This window comes from Chionomys nivalis, chromosome 3 (assembly GCF_950005125.1).
Source record: "Chionomys nivalis chromosome 3, mChiNiv1.1, whole genome shotgun sequence".
Classification (NCBI taxonomy): Eukaryota; Metazoa; Chordata; class Mammalia; order Rodentia; family Cricetidae; genus Chionomys; species Chionomys nivalis.
The window spans coordinates 79,631,654-79,643,502 of record NC_080088.1 but is presented as its reverse complement, the minus strand read 5'-3'; the positions used below and the strand labels follow the sequence as shown (position 1 = coordinate 79,643,502).

The 11,849-nt window shown below is 45.7% G+C and overlaps 1 protein-coding gene across 1 annotated transcript; it reads left to right on the top strand.

Moving 5' to 3' along the window:
- The first annotated feature begins 733 nt into the window (after positions 1 to 733).
- On the top strand, positions 734 to 3,404 carry LOC130872068 (CD209 antigen-like protein C). The gene is made up of 8 exons (XM_057765864.1): positions 734 to 789; positions 912 to 992; positions 1,102 to 1,185; positions 1,558 to 1,620; positions 1,902 to 1,979; positions 2,224 to 2,375; positions 2,792 to 2,904; positions 3,263 to 3,404. Exons 1-8 carry the CDS (start codon positions 750 to 752, stop codon positions 3,402 to 3,404), a joined length of 753 nt encoding a protein of 250 aa, XP_057621847.1. The 5' UTR covers positions 734 to 749.
- Positions 3,405 to 11,849: the final 8,445 nt, after the last annotated feature.

Genomic DNA, 11,849 nt, shown 5'->3' with positions numbered 1-11,849 from the left:
GATTTTTTCCATGGGTTCCAGGAATTCAAACTCAAATCCTCCAGTTTGCACAGCAAACACTGTACCTACTGAGCCATCTCTCTAGCCCACTGTCTGTAAATCTCGACTGATTCCATCGTTAGAATAGATGATGAGCACTGGGTTAAACCTCACCCTGACAATTCACAGCAAAAACACTACTCATTCTTATTCTCTCTCCTTCTCTTCCTCCTCTTCGTTTGCTCCTCCTCCTCTTCATCTTCTACTTATCCTCCTCCTAGCTTCTAACATCTCTGACTTGCTATGTAGCCAATGATAACCTTGAAATTCTGAGCCTTCTGTTTCTACCTCACAATATGAAGAATGAGTGTTACACACCACCACTTCCAGTTTCTGCAGTGCTGGGAATTGAACCAGGGTCTTGTGCATACCAGACAAGTACTCTACCTACTGAGCCACATCCCCAAGCCCTCACTGCTCCATTGCACAGCTGAGAAAACCAAGTCCCAGTCCTGGATGTGCCTTGAATAAGGACATTGACATCAAAATATACAGCACTGCTCCTAGGCCAGGCTGGCACTTTCTAGCCGTGTCAATCAATGCCTCTCGCCTTACACTTTTCTGGGTGACGACGTCCGCATCCTGTTCCCGTTTTTTCCTCCTGAGTCAGAGAAGAATGGTCCTCATATGGGGTGTTCCACGGGGCCATGGGGTTATATAAATCTCAGGGCAGAGAGGGGGTGGAGAGTGGGGAGTCAAGCAAGCGGAAGATGGCAGGAGAGCCAGAGCCCCAGCGGCCAAAGAACCATGGTGAGGCTGGGTACCTCTGAATGCTTTCAGGGGAGCTGGGTCCAGGATCCAGGATGATGTGGGCCTGGCCTCCAGCTCGGGGATGATGGAGGTCAGCGGCTGTGTTCTGTTCCATTATTCAGAGGAGGAGGTCACATTTGAAGTCCAGGAATTTACTGAGAACGACCATAAGGGTCTCATTTGCAGTTCCAAGAGCATACCAGGTACTGGAGTGATTTGGGGTCAGAGGTGTTGGGGTGCTCTGCAGAATTAACACAGCAGAGCAGGATCTTCCCCTGGGACTTCAACTCTGCCCATCTGTCCATCCTGCAGAATATCTGACCCGAGTCCCCTGGCTTCTCCTGCTTCTCATCTCTTTGAGTATCTTTGTGCTGATGTTGGCCACCCTGGTTCAAGGTCAGTCAGGGCAAGGCTGGGGAAGCGGGGCTGGAATGTGGAATCCTTTTAGGTTATTTTGTTTGTTTGTGGCATTTTATATATTTTTAATTTTGCTTGCTATTTTATTTTTGCACTTGTTAAACAAGAACTCTAGCACAGGACACTAATTGAACTTTTAGATTTTTTCCTCTGGGATGATCTTTGCCTAGCCCCCAAATTCACCAGAGCTGGGACACCTAAGCTGCACATTCCTCATTCCATCTGTGACCAGGGGCAGTCGACTGTCCCTCTCCAAAATGGGATTCCCGTCCTCCCCTTGTTGCTGGACTCGGCACAGCCAGGTGCCGTCAGGGCTCACACAGGGTGTGGGTGTGCTCTTCTCTCTTGCAGTTTCCAGGATTCGTGGATGCCCACAGAGACTGATCTCAGATCAGCAGGGGAACTCCAGCTTGGGTGAGGGGCAACTGGGGCTCTGAGCGGGAGAGGACTCTGAAGTTGTGTGAGGTGGGCAAGCATGGGCACAGGCATGCTGTGTGTGTGTGGCAGGATGAGAGAGGGACCTGTGTGAGGTCCTGTGTCCCAGCAGGGTTTAGACTAAGAGGGTCTGAGACTCGGTGTTCTAGCCTGTGAAATGGGCTCCTGGGGTCACTGTGATCAACAACAGTCATCTCGTGGGTCCAGTTCTGCACCAGGCACACAGTTGGGGTTTGATTATTGCAAACTTCTTCTTGTAGTTGCTGTTCCTCAGGAGCTGACACACTCCATCTTGGAGAAAGTCCAGCAGCAGCTGAATCAGATCAATGTCTCTCTGGGTGAGACTCCAGGGCCCCAGTTAGAAGGAAACTGAAGGGTTATCAGAGGGATTGGCATCCACCTTCTGGGGCTTCCACTGAGGCAGGCAGGATAGAGCACAGGGATTGTGGCCTGGGTTTTTGGGAGCACTGAGTTGGTAGCTGAAATAGAAGCCAAGCCCCGGGCTCTAAGGCCCAAGATAGAGGGGAGAAGGGAACCCAGGAGCTGAACTCATGTGGCCCCACTGCCCTGTTTGCTCTGCAGCTGGCCTGTGCCGGCCATGCCCCTGGGAATGGGAGCTCTTCCAGGGAAGCTGCTACCTCTTCTCCCGGACTCTGGGCAGCTGGGAAGCCTCAGTCGCCTCCTGCCAGAATCTTGGAGCCCACCTGGTGATCGTCAACAGTTTTGAAGAGCAGGTGATGGGGCCGTGATAATCCTACTGTCTTACCCATCCGAGGCATTGGATTCCAGATTGGAGGCTGTGGGGTGTGGAGATGCAGTCAGAGGGGGCTTCCTGTAGGAAGAACCACAATGGAGTGGAGAGGTCCACATGAAAGACGGCTTGGGTCTAAAGGGAGTCACAGAAGTTTTGAGATATTGTGTGACTCTCTTGGGATATGCCTAGGAACTAAGATATACATGAAGATATTTCCACATATATGCATTTTAATCTGCACCCACGGCATACATTCACATGCCAGTCCACACAACTCGACCAGCACTAGGCTTGAGTGCATAAAAAGCTTGTAGGGGAGGCAGGAAGAGCAGGAATAAGGATGGATGATGGAGGTGTCTTTCTGACTCTTTCCCCCTTCCTCCCACCTCCACTCAGCAATTCCTCAAATACTTGCACATCAGAAGGAATGAACTCACCTGGATCGGCCTCAGTGATCACAGACATGAAGGTTCCTGGCACTGGGTGGACGGAACGCCAATCGGACTCAGGTGAACACTCAGAATCCATGGCCCAGAGACAGTGGACTGGGAGACGGCCCTCACCCTAAACACAGCCTTTGGTACTGGAACGCACCATGGCTGTTTCAAATGTAGGACCCCACATCCTTGGGCATTCTTTTCCTTGAGCCTAAAGCCAGTTCCCCAAAATCTGCTTTTCCCTTTGCTGGGATGATTCTCACGGAGGTGAGGTTAGAACTCACATTTTACTAAGCCCTGCCCTGGACTCCTGTCCACTGGCTTGGTCCTCAGACTTTGTCCATGAAAGCCCAAGATGGGTACCTCTGCAGTGGCTGGGAGTGGGGCTCTGGACAGGATGACTGTCTCTGATAACTAGTAATGTTTGCAGCTTCTGGAAAGATGGGGAACCCAATAATGAAGGGGATGAGGACTGCGTGGAGCTGTCAGATGATAAATGGAATGACAAAAGATGTGTTGCAAAAAACTTCTGGATCTGCGAGAAGCCCTCAGCTCCCTGCCCTGGTCACTGAGGGCCCTCGGCTCCCTGCCCTGGTCACTGAGGGGCTGTGCTTCCCCTAGGCACACAGGCAACTTGGGGGCACTCTGCTCTAGTTCCAGCCACCTTGTTCATCCCTGGTGTCCCTGCTCTGACTCCCTTGACATCCCCAGAGAGTCCCTTGAGACACCCTCCCCTTCAGATCTTCCCTCTTCTTCTGTGGATGATCTCAGTTGCTCTTCCCAGCCCATGAACCTCTCGGTAGTCACTGAGTGACTGGGTCTGTGTGTAGCTCAATGACACACAGTTTGCCCAGCACAAGTGGGTCTCTCTAGAGTTCCATCCCCAGCACAGGAATAAAAGAATGAAAAAATAATTAAATTCATATATGGTCTGATGTGTTCCATTCCGTGGATGCTGCTCTGGACACTATCTTCATTAATAATGCTTTGAAATATTTGATATTAGCTAGAGTATTTGTGTCTACAACACCTTTGAGTTGTGAAGCAATTGTTTTGTTTGTTTGTGACCTTGAACTTGATATGTACATCAGGCTACCCTTGAACTCACAGAGATCTATCTGTTTCTGCCTCCTCAGTGCTGGATTAAAGACTTGGATCGCTATACCTTGATGAATAAGTTTAAATTTTAGGGGGGTTGGTACTCTACACCCACTGAGTACATTCATGTTCATTTATACTCTCATAGTCTCTCCATGGGTGTGTCTATCTCTCTCTCTCTCTCCCATCTCCACATGTCTCTGTTTTTCTCTGTTCATTCATTAATGAACAATTATTTATTCACAACCCCCCAAATGCCCTTGGGTAAAGTCTCATGATTTCATTGTTTGGAGAACTTCCTCCAGGTTTCTTGCAGCCACAATAACCGACACTCACAGACTTGGGGGCTAAAATGCCACAAAGGCTTCATCTGATGTTTCTGGAGCTCGGCACATCTTCTACTCTCAAAAGAACCCTCTGTGGCCTAGTCAGGAGTCAGGGAGTGGCCAACCCTCTGGGCTTCCCCAAAGTCATCCTCAAGGTGTTTCCAGTCACAGGCAGAAACCCAGACCACACTTCCCACCTCCTCACCTTGCCTTGGCTGGACCTTCTGCCTGTCATCGTGTGCTTCCTTCACCTCCCAAACACGTATCATGTTCTCAAGAGGCACACCAGTGTCATCTAGGTGATCTGTGTCCCTTACCTTAAACCTTGGTCCCTCCTGGCACTGCAATCCAGGGTAAGGAAAAAGAGCCCTACACAGCACCTCTCAGCTCAGGAAAGCTGTCTCCAGAGCCTGCTGTCACCCCAGCCAGGAAAGCTCCTTTCCCTGGTAATTAAATAGTTCAGCCTCCCGCTAGCGTCTTGAAACCTAAGGGAGTTTTTCAGCATCTCTGAAGAAAATTCTCCCTCAGTCCTCTGGGTGGCGCCCGACGTCATGGAAAGCACTGTGTTTGCTCCGCTGCCTCTGGCCTCCTCATGGCTGCCTAGCTTCTCTCACTGTCCTCAGGACACAACAGAGTGCCTGTCCCTGGGACAAGGCCCTCCCGCTCCCTCTCTCCGCCTGTGCATCTCCTACCTTGCTGCCTGTTGCTTCTTTTTGGAGTTAGAAAGAATTTAGCCTTTTTATATCAAAGTTATGAAACCTTGAATACCTTAGAGAAACTGCAATTTTAGAGTCCTTGGATATTTTAGACAAATTTTACAATTTTAAAGAGATTTTGGATGTCTTAAAGAGGCTGGATTTTTAGACAAGAGCTAGTTCCAGGACAGGCTCCAAAGCTACAGAGAAAAACCCTGTCTTAGGAAACAAAAAAAAAAAAGTTGTATTTTTGTTGTTGTTGTTGTTGTTTGTTTTGTTTTTCTAGACAGGGTTTCCCTGTGTAGTCTTGAGTGTCCCAGAACTGTAAACCAGACTGGCCCCAAACTCACAGAGATTCTCCTGCCTCTGCCTCAAGAGTGCTGGGGTTAAAAGCATGGGTTCCCATCACCACCACCCAAGCAAGAGGCTGAATTTTTAAAGCACCGTGGGATTTTAAAAGCTGAAATATTTTATGCTGTAACGATAATATTAATATGAGATCTTGAGGATAAACAGAAAAGGGAGACTGTTAAGGTTTAGCAACAACTGTGCTTGTACGTCAAGTTGACAAAGGGTCAATTGCCCCGGGTGGTATTTTTATCAACTTGAAACAAGCTCGAATTATCTAAGAAGAGAAAACCATGATTAGAAAATGCCTCCGTAAGATGATTCTGGACTCTCTGAGCATGGCGGACAATGAAGGCAGATGAGAAGCCAAGGACAATGGCACTAGGTTTCGATCCTAATACATGAACTGGCTTTGTGGGAGCTTAGCCTGTTTAGACGCTCACCTTCCTGGACGTAGATAGAAGACCTTCGTCTTCCCGCAGGGCAGAGAATTTGGACTGCTCTTCAGTATCGAGAGGGAGGGGGAATGGTGTGGGGGGAGGAGAAGAGGAGTGGGGATAGGGGGAGGGGAGTGGGGGGAGGGGGCAATATTTGGGAGGAGGGGAGGGAAATGGGAAACGGGGAGCAGGTGGAAATTTTAATTAAAAAAGAATAAAAAATAAATAAAAAGGAAAAAAAAAGATTTGCCGTAGGCAAGCATGTGGGGTATTTTCTTAATTCATGACTGGTGTGGGAGGCCCAGCCGATTATGGACCATGCCGCTGCTGGAAAGATGTCCTGGTATATAAGTAAGCAGGCTGAGCGAGCCAGCAGGCAGTGTTCTTCCATGGCTTCCACTTGAGTCTCTGCCTCCAGGCTCCTGCCTTGACACAGACTGGGACGTGGACGGGTAAGATAAAACCCTTTCTTTCCTTAGCTGCATTGGGCCATGGTGTTTTATCACAGCAGTAGAAACTCTAAGACAGTCGCTGCGTTATTTCTCTTATTGTTGGAGGGAAATGTCGGACAAGAGCAGACAAAGAGTTTGTTTTGGCTGGTTGTTGGAGGCTGCAGCCCACCGTGGTATCAAGAATGCGCGAAGGAGCTGGTTACTTTGCATTTGTAGTTAGGAGACAGAGGGATGCACGCTGTGCTCAGCTCGCTTTCACAGTTCTGGCATTTTTCTTCAAGGGTGCAGTACAACCCTTTGGGTGGTGCTACCCACCTTGAGAATAGGCCCCCCTCCTCAGTTTAGCTTCTCTGAAGACACCCCCAGAGATGGTGATGGCTATTCTTGGTTGTCAACTTGACTACATCTGGAATGAACTGTAGTCCAGAAATGGAGGGCACACCTGTGAGAGAGTTCTTTCCTTGGTTTAGAGTGGTGAATCCACTCCAGTCCAGACCTTTACAGTAGAAAGACACACCTTTAATCTTGCCCATACTTTCTTCTGGAAGCCTATGTAAGGGCATGGAAGAAGGAAGCTTTTACCCTTTGCCTGCTTGCTCTCACCTTGCTAACAAGTTCATTCCTTTGCTGGCATTAGAGCCTACTTTCTTGGGATTCCAGTATCTACTGAAGACCAGCAGAGATATTCAACCTCTTGGACTGAGCAACTTCTGGATTCTTGGAGAGAGAGAGAGAGAGAGAGAGAGAGAGAGAGAGAGAGAGAGAGAGAGAGAGATTTATTCTATTAAGTTCTGTTTCTCTAAAGAACCCTGACTAGTATAGTTTTTTGTTTTGTTTTGTTTTGTTTTGTTTTGTTTTGTTTTACTAGAAGTGATCCTTCTTGGCCTCCACATCAGCTCCTGCCTCCAGGTTTCTGCCCTGTTTGAGTTCCTATCCTAACTTCCTTTAATGATGGACTACAATGTGGAAATATAAGTCAAATAAACCCTTTCCTCCCCAACTTGCTTTTGGTCATGGCTTTGGATTCTAGAGACAGCATTTTCTTTACTTGGGTATGTTTGTTAGTCCAGCCCATAAACCAAATGGCTCAGAAAGCTGGCAGCTTTGTGTGGCGCCTGGAACAGGAGACATTTCTTCAACAGGTCTAGGCTACTGTGCAGGCTGTTCTGCTGCTTGAATCATGATCCAGCAGACCTGATGGTACTTGAGGTGTCAGTGGCCGATAGGGATGCTGTTTGGAGTCTTTGGCAGGCCCCTGTAGGTGAACCACAAAGGAGACTTTTGAGGTTGGGGAGCAAGGCTCTACCATCATCTTCAGACAACTACTCTTCCTTTGAGTGACAGCTCTTGACCTGCAATTATCTATGGGAAAAGCAAGATGTCATTAGGAGTCGTTGTATTACTGTTTAGAACAATAGTATTTGATTTTTCCCTAGGCACAAGATCTATCCAGTCTTATGGTCTTGGACAGCTGAGTAACTTCAGTGATAGGTTCCATCTCATAAAGTGGGCCTTAAATACAGTCAGAGATTAGTTGGTTACTCCCACAACATTTGTGCCACTAGGGCATCAGCATATCATACAGGTAGGTCACATTATATATCACAGGATTTGTAGCTGCAGTAGTGTGTGCCTTTTTCCTCTGATATGAGGCAGAATACCTTTCAGTACCATGAATACTTAGTCAGTAGTGGATGATGGCTCTAGTCAGGTACCAGCTCAATTTCTCTATTTCCATTTGATAAGTATTATCTTCAGCAACAGGGCCTTACCATCAGTTCATGGAGAGCAATCAATAGCCTTGGCAATCACATGAGATGTTTGGGGGTTTCCATGGGGCCCCTTTGGCCAACAACTCAACTAGATGTAACCCATTACCATTAACTGGAGGTTTCACATGGTGACGTAAGATGTCTAGTTGGGGCATTGTCTCACTCATTATTTGGTGACTCCATTTAGATTTCTTTTATATATGTATATATTTTAAGAAGCTTTTATAAGTAGGTTTTCTTGTGACCCCTCAAATGGCCCTTAGTATCGGTTATCCTTCCCCATATTCCCTTCCTTGCCCCTTTTACTCCCCATTCCATATTTAGTCCTCCTACTCCAGTGCTGGTGACCACGTCAGAAGACCAGCAGGGGACAATTGACTTCGGGGGATCAGCCCACCAGGAAACAAACCTCTGTTGGGGGAATATCAGATAGGCAAGGCCCAGAGGGCTTCAGCTCCAGAATGTCTCTTAATACAGCTATGTCTTTGTATGTTTGCTGCTGCCATTTTTTCTGTTATCTGGCATGATGTGAATGGGCCCTTAATGTAGTCTTGGAAATAACCAGTTCTACTGGACATTTTTACCTGTGGATTATTATGAAGATAATTACCTCCTAAGCTGTACTGTTTAACTAAAGCAATGATTTTATATGATAGTAGTGTCAGTTTAAATAGAATTTTGATGATTGAGGGTTTTATAAACATATTATGGGATTATGATAGAGGTTAGTTTGGTGGGAAAATTAACATAGGTAATGGTAGGATAAAATGTTGCCTCTGCCTCTGATAAAGCAAAGGCTTCAGAGGATAAAAAAATAAAAAAAGGAACTGTCACAAAACTAGTTTCTTTTAGGAGCCGTACACAATGTGGGTGAGTCCTAGAAGCCCAGCTTGCTTAAATTCATTTAATCTTAAAGTTGAGAGATATGTTCCGAGGTTTCAGAGTGCATCACAGCTGAAACAAAGCTTTAAAAAGTAACTTAAGGTTAGATTGAGATGTTTTTGTGGATAACTTTGAAGTTAAAAAACCCAAGAAAAACAATCTAAAGCTTTAAAAAGGCACAGAGTTGAGTGAGTGACTTGGACAGGGAACAAGAACAAAGCAGCCCAATTATTACTAACGGATATGCCTTTCTTGCTAGGATAGGTTGGTGATCAAAGCTGATGATGAATTCCTTATACCTATTTCTGCTCTTTGCTTCCTCATATAAAAAACCGTTAAGTGGGTATTCACCTAAAGATTTAAAGTAGAGATGATTGATTTTTTTTTCATATATAAAAGTTTAGATTTGTGATTCTTCTAAGATTTCTTGTAAGGTTATGTTTTGAGATAAATAACAAAATGATTGGTCCTTTCTTTGTAACCACAAAATGCAGCAAAAGAGTGGATGAGAAAAATATCTTGCTTGCTCACACTCTGTTAATCTATAACAAGTTGCTTGGACATGAATGTATGTGGGTTCTTGGGACAACTTGTTTTTCACCTGCATTACGTAAAATGTTTAATCATGTGAGGGATATGGAAAACATGCTGTGTTTACTTGTTTTCATTGTAATCATTCACTTGAAAAATGGAATGTAATTTTGTATTGCTTGAAAGATTTTGCTGAAGTATATAAGCTGTAAGGGAAAAAAAATAAAGTTAGTTAAAAGGAAAACATCAAGAGTAGAGTAAAGAAACAACTGGAACAGAAGATGATAGAAAGACCCTAATAGCGTGTGTGTGACTCTGTGTGTGTGTGTGTGTGTGTGTGTGTGTGTGTGTGTGTGTGTGTGTGTGTTCTCCCTCTCTTGCTGGCCCCAGAGAGTTAAGTTTCACTCCCTCAGACAGAAAAGCCCAGCTCCGCCGACTCTGTAGGCTCCCCTCAAGTCCCGTGTTGCTGGAGGCTGATCCTCACATTAGTAAAACTTCAGTCTGCCCCTGCATAACTATATTCTAGGTCTCTTTCCTAAGGAGATCCTTCCCTCTCCCCTTACTTTATGCCTCACCTCTGTTATACAGACTGTAGCCTGCTTATTGAAGACTTAACACTGACATCACATATGAGTGTATATACCATATTTGTCTTTGAGGTTGTAGTTACCTCCCTCGGGATGGTTTTTTTTTCCTAGTTCCATCCACCTGAGAATTTCATGATTTTTTTAAAGGCTGAGTAATATTCCGCTGTGTAAATATGCCACATTTTCTTTATCCATTCATCTGTCGATGGACATCTAGGCTGTTCCCAAGCTTTGCCTATGGGGAATAGAGCAGTAATGAACATGGATGAGCAAGTGTCTCTAAAGGAAGATGAAGCGTCCGTTTGAGTTACATACCCAAGAATGGGATAGCAGGATCCTGAGGCAGATTTATTCCCAGCTTCCTGAAGAACTGCCACACTGCTTTTCACAGTGACTGTACAAATTTGCACTCTCGCAAGCAATGAATGAGTGTTCCCCCTACTCCATATCTATGCCAGCATGAGCTGTCAATGGTCTTACCCATTCTAACAGGTATAAGATGAACTCTCAAAGTAATTTTGCATTTCCCTGATAACTAGGGATATCGACCATTTCTTTTTTTTATTTCTCTAGCTTAATAAGTTATAAAAATATAGTGTGATGACTCACTCTGTGTGTACATTATTTTTCACTTTTTTATTGAAACTGTGTCAGTATGGATGTTTTGAAGAATTCAGGTATTATTGGCTCATACAATTATTTTTCATGATATTAGATGGCTTACTCTGTTTTCTTTTTTTATTAAAAATTTTCACCTCCTCCCCTCCTTCCATTTCCCTCCCCCTCCCTCTCCAGTCCAAAGAGCAGTCAGGGTTCCCTGCCCTGTGAGAAGTCCAAGGACCTCCCCCCTACATCCAGGTCTAAGAAGGTGAGCATCCAAACAGACTAGGCTCCCACAAAGCCAGTACATGCAGTAGAATCAAAACCCAGTGCCATTGTCCTTGACTTTTCAGTCAGCTCTCATTGTCAACCACGTTCAGTCAGCTCTCATTGTCAACCACGTTCAGAGAGTCCGGTTTGATCACATGCTCCATCAGTCCCAGTCCTGTTGGCCTTGGTGAGCTCCCATTAGATAAGCCCCACCGCCTCAGTGGGTGGGTGCACCCCTTGCGGTCCTGACTTCCTTGCTCATGTTCTCCCTCCTTCTGCTCCTCATTTGGACCTTGGGAGCTCAGTCCAGTGCTTCAGTGTGGGTCTCTGTCTCTATCTCCATCCATCGCCAGATGAAGGTTCTATGGTGATATGCAAGATATTCATCAGTGTGGCTATAGGATAGGGCCAGTTCAGGCGCCCTCTCCTCAGTTGCCCAAGGAGAGGACACCCAAGAGATGCCCTATCATACTACAAAAGCATTTGTTCAGCTATGTTCATAGCAGCATTGTTTGTAATAGCCAGAACCTGGAAACGACCTAGATGCCCCTCAATGGAAGAATGGATAAAGAAAGTGTGGAATATATACGCATTAGAGTACTACTCAGCGGTTAAAAAAAAAAAAAAAGACATCTTGAATTTTGCATGCAAATGGATGGAAATAGAAAACACTATCCTGAGTGAGGTAACCCAGACCCAAAAAGATGAATATGGTATGTACTCACTCATAAGTGGACTCTAGCCATAAATAAAGGACATTGAGCCTATAATTCGTGATCCTAGAGAATCTAAATAAGCAGGTGAACCCAAAGAAAAACACATAGTTATCCTCCTGGATATTGGAAGTAGACAAGATTGCCAGGCAAAAATTGGGAGCTTGGGGGTGGGGGTGTATGGAGGTAAGGGGAGATGGGGAGAGAAAAGTGAGAAGGGGAGGATGGGGAGAGCTTGAGGGAATGGGACGGTTGGGATGGAGGAAGGGTGGATATGGGAGCAGGGAAGTATATATCTTAATTAAG